General features: G+C 33.5%; 1 protein-coding gene across 2 annotated transcripts in view; it reads right to left on the bottom strand.

Annotated features, from left to right (window-relative positions):
• Positions 1 to 784: 784 nt before the first annotated feature.
• The window catches only part of LOC100160366 (TWiK family of potassium channels protein 7-like), a 119,660-nt gene continuing 104,367 nt past the window's right edge, over positions 785 to 16,077 (bottom strand). For both annotated transcript variants that reach the window (XM_008180190.3, XM_016800707.2), the window contains one exon: positions 785 to 3,395. In XM_008180190.3, coding sequence (XP_008178412.2) covers positions 2,512 to 3,395 — 884 coding nt within the window. In that variant the 3' untranslated portion in view covers positions 785 to 2,511. The remainder of the gene's footprint in view (positions 3,396 to 16,077) is intronic.

Genomic DNA, 16,077 nt, shown 5'->3' with positions numbered 1-16,077 from the left:
TAAGTATTCCATGCTTAATTTTATCGGTTAGGTCATCTTATCTTGACAACATGAATTTTCAGTTCAATTTGCTAATTGAAATCAAATCTAATAACCAACATTGATATACCAAGTACAACCACGACGCAATAATCGTTAACATGAGTCACGATGTGACTTCGATAATGTACCTGACAGCAGACCAACTTGGGAAAATCTGACCGCTCTGCAGTCCATTATAAGTCCTTTAAGGGTCCCTAGAGTCTAGGGCCTAGACAAGTCACGGGAGCAATGGATTACGGATATCTGCGCTGCGTCAACTTTCTATAGTTAACGTATCTGTACCTATTGTTAGTTTATATGCATTTTGGTTAGTTGCCAGCTCAGCACCTAGTGGACTTTCATTGCTTTAAACCAGCGGTTCCCAAACTTTTAAAAACAGGGTAACCTTTAGGAAAAGTTTCGTGGAACCTCACCCCAATGTCTGTAAAACGAATATTTTATAGTTATATTATACTAGTAACTATTATTTAGGTGAATTTTTTTCCAAGTTTAATATAAAATAATTTTCTCAATATTTACATACATCTAGCGGAACCCTTAAGTTTGATCCACGGAACCCTTAGGTTCACACTCTTTGGCAATTACTGCTTTAAATTATCGTAGTCTGCAGAGAGTCTTTGACACTAAGGATTTAATTGTTCTGTTCGTATTGTAGCGGAGAAACTCGAAAAGGAAGAAACGGTGAGAGCTTATCTCGCACGATGGTTGGTAAAAAAAAAATATATAAAAACAAATCGTCGAATACGCTTTTGATTCAAATGTTATATTATTATTATTATTATTTCCAATAACACTAATGTATCAATAAACAGTTTGGAACATTAAAAAAAAAAAATAAAGAAACAAACAAACGGAAATCCGAACAAATGAATTTCCAAACGGTACCGACTAAAATCGGCGTACGTATAGGTTTTATGTATATTGTATATATTATAATAATATTATACGTGTTTAACAATATATAGTATACAATATAAAATATTATATTTATTACATATTATTATGGTTCATGGAGTCCCGCGACCGCCGCCCCAAAATATCACACACGTCATGATATCTGCGCGTAATACTGTATAGTATCATATCATTAAACTAACGGTCGGCCCAAACGTGCTGATAAGTAGGTATATTGTAATATTATTTTATCATAGGCTGAGAACCCGAAAAAATATGATTCAGTAATCTTCAAAAAAATATTAGAATAACAAAAAGAATACGGTTACTGCCGTATAATTTTGGGTTGGTGGGTTCGTCTTGTGTTTGTAGGTATATACCTAGGTAATCTCGGTTTCAAAGACGCTATAATTATAAGGGTTTGGGGGGTAGGTAATTTCCGTCAGCCAAGCTGTGCTGATTGTTATATTTTACTATGGGTACTTATAGCTACAAACCTGACAAAAACTTGATTCAGTAATTTTCAACCCTCGAAAATAACAGGGTTTCTGCACAATTTCGAGTTTTTGGGCAAATCTGCTGTAGTATAGCTTATAGGTATAATCTTGGTTTCGCTGTATAGGTTATAACTTATAACGATTGTTGGGGGTCTGACACGACCTGCTACCATCACGCAGAGGCGGACGGAACATTATTTGTATACAATAATAATATTAATGTCATAATAATAATATATAAATAATAATAATATAATGAGCGACGCGTCACGGCGAGTTTTACAAAACTTACTTTACGACAATTAATTATAATAATAATAATAATAGGTAGATAATAATATATTGTTATAATACTATAATAATATAGTTACATTAACGTTTATATATATATATATAAATAATTATGTATAAAACGATAACTGTACAAGCCGCCTCGGAGAAAAGAGATCTCTTACACGATCAAATCTCCACTGGACCTGTGATGCTGCTGTTGCTGCTGATCCTGCTGGTTGTGAGGATTGTGATGGTTCTGGCGGCGGTGCTGCTGCAGCTGAGATTGGTGTTGGTCGAACGCCGCCCGTTTCTCGTCCTCGAACGTGACCATTTTGTCGCGGCACGTGGCCGGCTGGCGGGGTGGTCGGGCGAGCGTGGCCGCGGCCGTTCGTAATGCGGACGGTGGTAGCGGCGGCGGGATCTTCTGCATCTCGATGGCCGAGCACAGATCGTGGGCGCTGGCGCTGCGCGGTATGAAGTACTCGGACACAACGCCGCCCGAATAGTGGGCCGTGGTCCGGTGGTGGCCCATCATGGGCTGCTGCACGGAACACCGACCGGCTGACTGCCGTTGGAACGGTGGCGGGGGTGCGGGGAGCGGCAAGCCACCTTCGTCGCCTCCACCGCCACCACCGCCACCGCAGCCCCCGTCACAGCTACCGCTGTCGCAGTCGTCGAACGCGGGCGGCGGCAATAAGGGCAGTTTAGGGGGCGGTGGCAGAGGCGGCGAAGGTGGCGGGGCAAACGGTTTCAGGTCGATCGCCGCGGCCGTCGCGTCCGGCGGCGGTGGCACAAAGTCCCCGTGTCAGGAACCGGCGGCCACGCCGTTGTTTCGGTTGTGTGGGTGGGGCGGCTGCCGTCCACGGTTCTGCGAGTGAGGCGCTGCGGACGAAATCGCGCCGCCACAGTCGTCGTCGTCGCAGCCACCGCCGCCGTCAACGGCACCGGCCACCGTGCACACGACCATGTTTATGTCCTTGTGCTGCAGTTGCTGCTGGTGCTGCTGCTGCGACCACATCCACCACCAACAGCAGCACCACCGGCAGTTCCGCGACATGGCAGCCAGTTCGTCTTGCAACAGCTGGAAACACATGGCCACCACGGCCATGCCGACCAGTATGTAACCGGACGACACGAACACGGACACATCCTTGGTGGACTCGACGCCGCCCGGCACCAGCTCGCCGAACCCGATGGTGCCCAAGCTGGTAAAACAGAAGTACGAGCCCTCCAGCAGCGTCCACCGTTCGAGCTTCTGGTAGATGAACGCACCCAGTGCCACGTACGCGGCGACCACGGACAGGGACAGCAGCACGGGGACCCGTTTCTGTCCACTACCACCCGACAGGCTTACGTTTGCGATGTCCGCATATGCGGCCGCCCCCGAGACGGTTTCGAACTCGTATGGGTGACGGTAATAGTCGCCGCCGCCCACGTGGTTGCTGGACACTGTGTTGGGCGGCGCTCGCTTGCCGCCGCCCGGTCTGCCTCGTCCACCACCGCCGCCCCCGTCGTCCCTGTCTTCCCGGTTTCCGGCCGAGCACAGTCTCGAGTAGACGCGCCGAAAGTTCTTGGCCAGCGTCTCGCCCATCGTGGACAAGTACAGCAACATAAGTGGTATGCCAATTAGCGCGTACACGATGGTGATCACTCGGCCCCATGGTGTCTGTGGTGTCACGCTGCCGTAACCTGAAAAACAAGCAGACGGTTGGTGATCAAAAACGTATATTTAGGGGAGTGAGTTTGGGTGTTATTTAACCCCACATCGTCACTCAGCGACAACCTCAAAAATGTATTAAAATCTTGTTAATAACGTGGCATAAACATCATTGCGTATAGATTTTTCGTCGTCATAATGCTAATATTAGTATGCCATGTATTATTAAGAATATGTGGCACCAAATTATGTTTTATTTATTCTGGCAAGTAAAAAAATATAGAACCTACCTATACACCTTTTATTAACGTAAATCGAAAATAGTGGGGTCTTAGCATCCCACACCCTCTTTCAAAATAACTATTTTAATTTTACAATATTAATACTTATAGTGTATACATATTTTATAGTATAGAAATCTTTTAATACACGATTCAGAGAGGAACACTCAATATTTAAAAGGCCTTAGTAGGAACTACGTAGTACTACCTATAAATGTTTTGGTTGATCAATCTATATTTTATAGTAGCTTTTTTTATATTTTTAATGATGTCGTACGTACATTACCACAGTATCTGCACATAATATACTAAATACTAATTTCATGATTATTTTGTTTTCGAAATGTTTTACCAGTATCCCCCTCCTCCCCGCTCTGCAAATAAAACCGATGTTGTCTAGGCAGGCTTATCAGTCACATACAAATATAAAATGTAGTATGCAGCTTGTATGGATTTGCATGCAAATTCCCCAAATAAATACAATCTCATCCTTCAAAGCTCAAATGTTGATTTACTTATTCAAGCAGCATTTCCACAACACCCCGCTCACAAATAAAGTTTATTGAACTTGGGTATTTTTTCAGTCTAACCATTTAGCATTTAATTGTTAAGAATTTTAAACCTTGTTTTAAAAAATTATGCTTTGGAAAAAAATTTGTTTTCAAGTCATGTTATTTTATAAAATTAAAAATCTTACACAATCGACGTAAATCATTTAATCGTATTACAAATAAAAATTAAAGAACGGAATTGAATATAATAAAATTCATCGGATGCAATTGTTTCCGTAAGTATACAGTTATGGATTGCCGAAAAGCCTTAATGACCAAAACGAATTGCGGTTTTCACTAGGGTTAGGTCGTATTAAAATATTTGTAAACCCTTAAATTCGTTATACGGTTTTGTGACTTAAATATAGTTTGTTATAATTAAATTAAAGCCCCTTATTAAAATTGTTAATTCGTTATATTATGTACATTATCATTAAGTATATATCTATTAATATATTATCATAGATTCTGCGTAATCCGTACTACCAATGTGTAGTTATGCACCGAAGTTTCTTGGCACGCACCTTACTATAATTATTACCTCAAGACTTAACGACTTACATAACATAATAATAACACACTTTGGATTCATAATATTATATTCATCATAGTACGCTGCTGTGAAAGTCAGAACTGATATTGTACACTGTACCTAATGCATTCCATAACCACTTCAGTTAAGTATATTATGTACAGTGTAATATTATAAAAATCTGCAACATTCGGACTATATTATAAGCAGTCATTAGAATTTTTTTTCTTTTCAAGTATATAAATCTAAAAAATATGATCTTATGGTGATTTGTTCTTGCAGGATAACGGCCGTCGTCCGTCACATATAAAAATAATATATAATATTATAAAGTACTTAAATTACCGATCTACCCAACTACACTATAAGTTGTAGTCGTGTTGTCATTTACAAGAATAAATCGAGTGGCAAAATATTGTTGAGTGTACATGCGAGTGAATAGTTTGTATTACATATATTCATATTCACATATTTTCACGAAGCACTCGTCAGCCGGTCGCCCTGAACGGAAATATATAAAGTGTCTCTTGTGGAATTACCAACTTTCTTTACATTTTATAAAATAAAATCGTACATTAAAGTAAGTGGTTATCATCGTCTGATGAAAAAATTATCTTATAACGTTAAAATTCTTAAGGATTACATTATCAACGCTTTAATTGGCCACCGTCTTAAAAACGTACAAGACCTAAAAATAAAAAAATGGTTATTTTTACTGAAGTTGAGTATCCTTTGAACTCTGTTCCTTGAAAACCATCACAACTGACAATTGAAATATTTTATCCTATTATAGAATCTCAACACTTCAGAGTTACACAAATTAGTCAATCCTAATAAAAGCGAGTGCGTATTAAATGTTGATTATGATATAACACCAAGGGAAATGTCAATTATCGAAAAATGAATAAAATATTTAATATTTTTTAGAAAACGTGAGTTATCTCGACCGTGGTGCGTTTTTAATCAATATTTACGGTATTTTTTTTTTTTTTTAATTCATTACATATTTAGTTCACCACCGAAGTAATTTAAGTACCCAAACCGCAGTGTCTATAATTACGTTAAGGGCACACACACGTGCACAATCACATTTATAATATATATATATATACTATAATATACTATACCCAATACTGGAAATTGTACCCTGACCGCCATTTTAATTTCGTTATCGGTATAGTTTCGTTTACGGTTTTTGTCACGATCGAAAATATATGTTATAATGCCAATATAATATACCACGAGTACTTAAATATTATTATTATTATTATTTACATTGAACGACATCAATATCACACTATTCTGTGGGTCAGAATTATTCTGGTGCCATGTAGCGCGTGTTCGAGGTATGGTTATATATTATAATATTATGTATACTAAACACACGGTCGTATCATAATTATTACATTTCAATACAACAATAATATAGTTACCTATATTATGATATAACGACAATAATTATATACACTCTGACCCAATTTAAAGGTTGTAAAGCCGTGAGTCCTGTTTGCGGACATCAGGATATGATATGTTATAACTAATAACTATAATAGATATATATATATATGTACGAATGTTCAGCGATTATTCGGTGGACGTATGAATTATTATTTACTATATATATATTATATAAAGCTGCGTGTGTAGATAGCTGTGGCGTGTATAAATTATTATAATTTCCTAAGAAAATTGTATACCTATCTATGTTTTATGCTAAAATTGTGGAATATTTCAATATAATATTGTAAGCACTTATTATTATACGTCATAATAACATAGTTTTACCGTTTTAATGTTTAGAGTTTAGGATTTTAGATCATATAAGTTCATTCACTAGCCTCAAAAACACATTCAAACATTCAAATCCTCTAATTTCAAACCTCTCCTCCATTACACTTCGTGATAACCTCCATGCCATCTTAAGCGAAATTAGCCCAGAGATCTCCTCAAAATTAAAAAAAAAAAATACAAAAAACATATATACTTAAACTCTCCCCCCCCCCCCAATATTAAATATTGTTAACATATTTTGTATTACAGATTGTATATATAATGTTCTTCTTTGTTATAATAAAAACAAAACCGGTGTCGGACTCGCGCACGGAGGGTTTCGTACCATCATCAGCTATAAACATACTGGCAGCACTGCTTATATTATATATTCTAGGATTTTTAGTATTTGTTGTTATAGCGTCAACAGAAATACATAATCTGGGAAAATTTCAACTTTCTAACTTTCATGGTTCATGAGATACAGACTGATGACAGACGGACGGATGGACAGCGGAGTCTTATTAGTAATAAGGTCCCGTTTTTCAATGCGGAACCCTAAAAAGATCATAATATCACATAAGGATTTATTTGAAACGTAAAAAAAAGTGCGTTAGTTATCAAACAGAACATATTTTTATTTTGTATTGATTGATGTAGGAAATAAACTAAAACTAATTAGAAACTGAAGAAATGGTTGAACATTAACCTTGAATATATTATATATTTATATATATAAACAACAAATTACCTATGATAGTGGTCACCATGGCAGGACATTTTAAAATAGCTCCAATAATATTAAGAATAAAATTCGCAACTCTAAATAATATTTATTTTATTATTATTATCTATTATCGATAATATCGATATTATTATTTATTATCGAAAACTAACCAGGACAATATATAAAGCTAATCTTCTGCAGCTGATACAGACAACAGCATTTGCCTTACGATATTAAGCCGTATGATATTCATGCCCAGTAATGAACAGATCGCGGTGTCATGTGAAGAAGGTTAATGTAGCCTTAACTTAAACGTGTCACTTAACAGCCGTGGATGTTTTCAACCCACACATGTGCTTTTAGGGAAAGTCCTAACTTGTATAGTACCCTCAGACACCTGCAGGGTGAGAGTGGCTATATAGTGATACACAAAAACAGTAGGTAATGGTAAATAAACAAAAGACCGTCTCCGTAAACCATCAGTCGGCCCTAAGTAGACCGAAATCAATGAAAAACTTTTTTGAATTCAACAACATAATATAGGTAACTAAAAACTTCCCTATTGAGTATATTATATGAACGACATCAAAATAGATATCGTTAAACCAAACCAAAAACTTCGCAATAAGACTAATGGAGAACGACTATATTAGGTATAATATTATACCACCACCAGGACATCGTAACATGTTGAAAATCACTCAAAAGATTGAAAGTAGATAGGTGTTTCCCGAATGCAGGATCCACAAACTGCGATTGAATAGAAGCGCACAAACCTAACTACATACTATTATTATATGTCATCTAACCAATACACAGCCGACGACTTTTTAAATGCAAATGGTAATAAAATGGCAAAAAAAAATATTAATGAAACGAAGCCCTAAATTTTTTTTTGTATTTACTCCCCGCTCACGTATCGAACCGTAAACACAATGTTAATAATGGCATTACATATATAATAATAATAAATATGGTGCGCACCATCGAAGTCATAATATAATAATATATAACGCAATTGTTTCACTTGTGCAGTGAAAAACATCGAACGATTCAACAACAAATACACTGCGAAAATGCGTACAAGTTTATCGAAACTCTTTTTCATTTCGTGGACTGACGATAACATAATAATATATGTAGGTACGTAATATAGAACATCAAAATGAAAAAAAAAATAACGATGACGAAAATTAAAAAAATTGATCATCGAAGAGAGCAATATGAAAAATAAATAAATATAGGCACCTATATAAATATATAATATACATGTAGTTAACATTTTTCACCGACAAATTGGTAAATTTTATAATATCGATTTACCATCGTCATCTCATTTATAACTTTTATCATTATTATTATTATTATTATCAGTTATCACCGCCCGTTACCACTTTTTTGCAGCAACCTTCACTCGCAGCAATATTTAGACGAAAGTAGTCGAATTACTACGCTCATCTCCACTTCTTAAATCTAAATCCATACCTTTATATAGGTACTGTAAAAGTTGGGTAGTATCTAGTTAGAAAGTTAAAGTTGAGTTGAAAAGTTACTTTTATGTATAACGTTCTAACTTAACACCTATAGTTGGTATTAATTAAAATAAACTTCTAACCTATAACGAGTTGAATTAAATGCATGAAATTATATAATCTAATAACTGGTTAAAAACAATAAATAACTAATTTTTGTAATCACTGAAAAAACCGTAATAACCCGTAACACATGTGTAACACCTGCAGGTGATTGTCGACTGGATAATATTTAATATAGGTACCTACATTTAGTATATGTTCCGGTAATAAAGACTTTTCGAATATAAAAAATTTGATGAATTTTTAACTACACAATACATTGCACATTTCCGTGATTTTAACAAATGTTGACAAAATTTAAATTTTAACTCATATATTAAAAAAATATTTTTTGTAAGTTATATTAACTTATTTTTAAATTAGTATATAAGCAACTTATGAGGAACTTTGTATTCAATTTATAAAGTTCTTAACTGAGCATAACATTTTTTATCACTTTTTATGCAAAAAATCTAAAATATCAAATGTAGTTCAAAAAATTGTTTTTAATTTTATCATTTATAAATAATGCTAATACCTATTAACTATGATAAAAATCTCCTAGTATCTACAATTATTCGTTTTTATACGTTACATCGTAAAAACAAAATCATCAATATTGTTTAAAAACTGGTAACGCATAAAAATTCCTTATTTTTTTGGTTGGGGATTTCAAATGCACCAACTAAATCCAATTTTCTACCAGAAATCATCATTAAAGTTGAATAAAATCTAAGAATTTTTATTTCTATAAAAGGCGATGAAAAAAACAAAAAAAACCATAGCACCCTACTTGATATTTTTCCTCTACAAGAAAAATCTTTGAATCATAAATATGTTTTTGTTAATAAGTAACGTATTAACAACGAAAACCTCATGAAAAATCGGCCTGCAGAAACATTTTATCGTGTATCCAGCTCAAAAATATTTTTTTGTTAGGCAATTTAAAAAAACACATTGTAAAATAAATGCATTCGTCATTGTTCTGCTTAGAATCTAAAATGCATTACATTTTCTTATGATAAACATTAAGAACTGAGTATTCATAGATCATGGACACGACTTGCCATATATCGATCATCAACTCCAGCGAGAGAACGGTAGGACTCATTTTTTGAGTTACTTAAGTGCACTGAATTCATCCATCCCTCAACCTAGATATGTGGAAAATAGTTGATTACAATAGAAGTCTAGTGATCTACGTCGCTAAGCACATAAATAATATTAAGTACGTCTTTTATTGTAATATATTAGATGCTGCATATGATCTCGAGACAGACCTATTTTTAAATACGCCTATTTTCAGTCATGATTTTCTTATATACCACTATATAAATCGAAATTTGTATTATTATTATTATTATTATTTATTATAATACTATTATCGTACGTCCATACCATAATATAATACGCGTCAACACTACATGCAACTTTGCAGGTATTCGTTCGTTAAAATATCATGTTCCTTTACATCACACATTTGCACATATTATATGTATCTCTATAATATACATGCAATAATCTAATAATAGAGCGTAATATACATTATTATCATACATTTCATACCCATGATTGTGTAGTATGTACGCTGCCGAATCGTTTAAAAGCTATTCATTCCGTATTCGTATATATGTATTCATTTTTCTCTCTCAGTCTTCCAAGTAAACGACCATTATTTTTGAAACTCGAGATGAATATTATTATATTTATATAATACACCCACGCTTCTCGCACACGCCCTCATCACCTAGCCCTTAGCTGTCTACTGCTGCAGCACATATTATTTTGGTACTTATTGGTACCTATATCGAACGTAGGTTCAATGATAATAATATACAAATCGAATATTATACGCATCTATTATAATATTGATAAATCCGCGGACGAGTCGATTGTTGCCTACCTTTTTTATAGGCTGCAGTTAGCGCATAACTATTGTAGCTGTTATATTAAGAATTGAAAAACAATTAAAACGATACATGACGTGATTATATTTTAAGTTTGACACGATCTGTTGAGTCGCCTCATTTAAAAAAAAAAAGCAAAATATATAGGGACCTATATAATGTTATGTTAAGTTACTCGTTTGTACTCGAATTACACTGTCGGTGCAGTGTCATCCTTTCATACGCCAAAACTAATATACCTACTGTCCTACTCATTATAGGTACCGACAATTGCCATTATTATATATTGTGAAGATATGCGGTGCACGAACGCCCAACTGAATTTTTTACCTGGAGGATGCGCAAACGACCAGCTTCGGTTTTCAACGCAGATTCCCGTCACTTATTGTGTATGTTTGAATGCGAGACCATCTGTTCGTATGTGCTTTGAACTGATTGTCCGCGGTATATTGTTATAATATTTTTTTACAATTTTTTTATAGGATTATAAATAATAAATAGAAAACAATTATTTATTAAAGTCGGAACGCCATTTAACTCAAAAATGATTGTACATTTTTAATATGTATAATATACACTACGCCTACGATAATTTACTGTTTTAAAGTGGTACGATAATGATTTTTACATTTCTTCTAAGACAGTTGAAAATCACGTGGGGCACTGTCTATTATAGGTACCTTCCAAAATATATTATGTAGGTACCAACTGTACTTATTTATGTGTTATGATAAATATATTTTATTATAAGTATACATATAGTTATTTTATAAATTATTTATTTATTGCTTCTCTGTTTAAAAAATGAAAAATAAAATCCCAAAAATGTATATATTAATAATTTTTTTCCCACTATTATTATTATTATTATTATTATTTAACTTAACTTTACCTCAGTGCAACCGTTGTGAAACCTCGTGAAAAAATTTCTGACATACCTAACAACCTTTTTATTAAGTATATTTTCATAACTTAAAAATATCAGACTAATATTTATATGTCATATACATATAATTGTTTTTAAGTCTTATAGGAACTCGTTGTTTTTAAAAAACCATGTCTGTAATTTTCGTGAAAATAATTATATCTACGCATGATTTTACGGTGTAAAAATAACTATCAGTAAACATTAAAAATTGTCAGTTTTAAATATGCTTTTCGATGTCATACCTAGTTTAACAATAAAATATGTACTTTGTTAAATTAAAATTATGATATTATAATAACTCTTTTTGTATACACATATAAATTATTATAAACTGGGGCAGGTATATTAAAATATGACGGTTCTGTAAAATAAACATATATGTAGGTAGTATATAAATAAAGAGGGTACAAAACAATAGCATGTATTAAATTGTACAGCTCAGTTAGTGGATATATAATATATATATATCACTCATCTACAAATCCAATCTGACCATTAAATTGAAAAAAAAGGTTAGTACTGGTGAATTACAAAGAGGGGATACGATAAATGCCAATCATGTGAGAACAGGGCGTGGCCTATGGACAAATAAATAACATGCTATACGACAATAGTGATTTTTATTATTATTAGACGTAAACTTTAATGTAACCACATAAATTATCGTTTTATGTTATTGTTATGAATTGTGGTGATCGATATTATATATTATATTGCAGGTCGACAATGAAACAATTTTTTAGTTTTTATATGACCTATCATAATATTTATATTGTTGTTTATAACCATTTTTATTTCCAGATCATGATTCGTCTAGATTCGTAATATATATTCAATAAAATATTTTTTAGTTCTAATAATAATAATAATAAAAGACGCAATGAACTCTACGAAAATAACAAAATTGAATGCGTATAGGGGCGATGTTTTATTTTTGTTAAGTTTTGAATATAATTGTTTTAATCCAAACGGTGGAACCATGATAGAATAATAGTTTATGAAAAATAAAACTGGTTATATAATAATATTATATAGAACATAATACTATGTCAAATGGCTATAGATTATTTATGAGGTGCTGGCGCGAAGCGTGTTGCTTTATTATAGTTTCTAAGCATATAATATAGACACCTATACTGCAGTGTAGACGCCCAAAAGGCGTATATAAATTATACGAGCGCGTATTTTTCGGAAATATAAAAACAACAACCTTACACGGAAAAAGTCGCAACAAATTAAGATGAATTATTAAGGGTCGCGCCGTCAGGGGGTTGCTTACCCTATATTATATTATAGTATAATATTTATTTAAAGAAAGAGAGGGAGAAATCCATTCGGCAACTTATGTACGCTTTTAACATTCAGAACCGTTTCCACCAAATATAATATTACAACGATGAACTATCTATACCTACCTATACATAATTTACCGGTAAAGTCTGCAGGTCAGCAGTACACCTACACTCGTTTTAAAAAGACAAACTTTTTTTGTTTGTTTTTTTAAAACGAGTGTAGGTGTATTATAGGTACCTATCAGTGTTCTGCTACAACTATTATTATAGATATACCTATATAATAGTGCCTCTATATTTACACGGTGATAGTAAGTTATATTAAATATTTCCTTTGAAACAAGTTAGAACGCGTTATACGTAGGTATACAAAACGTACCATTTTATTAGAATAAATAAATTTCCACCGTCGTCTGCTGTAGTGCGCGTATATTATATCGGCCAAACACGATCCATATAATATATTATTATTATTTTACGCGTTTGAATTTCGTAGTTAATTAAAAGTCACTGCTGCAGCGTCGGGTACGGAATGCACGCGCGGACAAAGGTGGCGGCGTGGTATTTACAATATTTTATGCAGTCGAGTATATTATATTATCGCCATAATATATACATATATTAAATTATATAATAGTTAAGAAAAACAAAAAAAAATAATAATAATATAGCGAATTGAATTCCGATGGTCACGTTCCGGTGACGGCGTAATGGATAAAGAATATTGTAACTTATGTATTTTCGACAATCGTAATATATAATATTATTTAAATCGAAAGCTTCGTATAATAAAATATATAGTAACCATAATATGTATACATATATATATATATATACCTATGTACGTATATTATACGATTTGCATACCAACGACGTAGATCAGTCGTACGTATAATAATATGTAAACACTATACATATACGTTGGTACCTACAACACTGCAGCACTGTCGCTCGCCGGGTAATTTATTATTTCCAAATCGATGCTCGTGCGAATGAAAAACGCACAGACATGCGACAACGAGAATTGTTGAAATTCTACTTGGATTTGGTGCAGTTTCGAGAGATTCGTTTGGGGTGTACACTATATAATATATTATCAGCGAACCAATGATAACATAATAATATATTAATATTATGGTAAACACGAGGCGATATTCGAGGACTGCTGCAGTCGTGTACAACAGTGGTGGATGGCTAAAGTCGATTACAGCGAAATACAACAAACGGTGTTTGCCCATCAGCTACGGTGCAAGTTTTATGGACGGTATTAGCGCGGGGTGTCCCGTATCATAGGGTAGGTATATTATATTATTATTACTATTATAGTTTTAAATTTATTAGTAAATTATTCGTTTCGCGATGAATGCGACGTCTCACGTTTCACGCGAACGCGGCCAGAATTTTAATTTTTATCTAATTTAATTTCGACTTTAATATCAAACGATATATTAATTATTGTCGCCACTCAAAGTGCGAGCAAAAAAAATACCTGCACACTATATTATATTATTATGAGCTCCACGGTTATTGCCATAGTAATTTATCCGCCGTTTACACATATAGGTCCCTACTTATATACCTAATGTATACTGCACTTTGAATATACTCGAGTTGAAATGGAGAAAAATGTAGAAATTATAGAAAAGCATCGTCTCACAGTGGAAATATCCGAATGATATATACACTCGCGTATATTTCCATAAGGTCGAGTAACGTTTTTCTTTTCACTGAAGCCGCCGAACAAATAAACGAGAAAAAAATGTGTTTTTTCAGTATCACAATATTATTTAAACATACATGGCTGAGTTTGACGGTACGCTGAGTTACATAATATACGAATCGAAATTACTGGTTAAACGATCTGAATAATTTTGGGCTGGTAATAATAATATATATTATTATATTCGAGAGAAAATAATTATTACAGCGTTTGCAGAGGCTGCATAAATATTATGTTTCACGATTGTTTATTTCTCGAGCTGAAATCATTTTAAAGTCCATAATGTTCCAAGGTTGTTTTGATTTAGTTATCTATATCTAACCTCGAGTTCTAAACCGAACAATGTATAGCCATACAGGTGATACTATTATAATATCAGGGATGCACTGCACTAGAAATTATAGTTAACATTTTTTCTGGAAAAAAGTGTTTTAAAAGTTTCAAAATAAGTATTAACTAAAACCTTATTGATACAATGGTTTAAGTTATTAATAATTCCTCCAACTTGGGAAAAGAAATATTGGTAGGTTATGCTATACTTTGAAATCATTTTAATTTAATTACACTAAAGGCAGTAAGCCAGTAACAATTTATTACAAACCTATAAAGTTAATATTTTTATTAAATATAACAGACCAAATTTGCACTGTCGAAAGATAACAGTATAACATATTACCAAAGCTGAGCAAGTTAACCAATTTTTTTAACTAGTTAAAGTTAAGTTATCCTAAAATAAAAAATAACTAAGCTAAGTTTAAGTTAGTTTTATAAAGTTACTGAATTTGAGTAACTAAGTTAAGTTACAAATTGTCATAAAAATAATAACTAAATTAAGTTAAAAGATAAGTTACTTTTATTTTTTTAAATACCTTAAACTTACTCATAAACGTTTTTTTATCTCATGGGAGGAAAATAACTAGTTTTGGTATAAAGTAAAACAAATTAATAACAAATGCACAGACTATATTATTTTATAAATACTTGTTATAGCTGTAACTTACATTTAAAATATAAATTACATAATATATATAAATGATTATAAGAAATACTTATTGAATTTTAATAACAATCTTTTTTCAAAATTATGATCTGCTGTAGACCCTCTTCTTTCACTTAACAACTGGCCATCAGCACTAAACAAGCACTCTACTTATAAAGCCCGATTCACACTGTTACGGCACGGCACGGACCGTCACAGCACGTAACGGCACGACAAATCGTCCAACTATTCACACTTAACAGGCATCGTCCGTCATCTACCGTCAAATATTATGTAGTCACTCATTACAAACCACTAGCGTAGCCGAGTAGGTACTTAAATATTGGTTTACGCAGCTAGGTAGTCGTTCTGTGCAGTTCTGCAGTGTTTAAAAAATTGTAAAATGTTCCGAAATTTTTCAACGTCAGATTTGGCTATTGTAGCAATTTTATA

The sequence above is a fragment of the Acyrthosiphon pisum genome, chromosome A1 (assembly GCF_005508785.2).
Source record: "Acyrthosiphon pisum isolate AL4f chromosome A1, pea_aphid_22Mar2018_4r6ur, whole genome shotgun sequence".
NCBI lineage: Eukaryota > Metazoa > Arthropoda > Insecta > Hemiptera > Aphididae > Acyrthosiphon > Acyrthosiphon pisum.
This window is presented reverse-complemented; position numbering and strand designations above follow the sequence as displayed.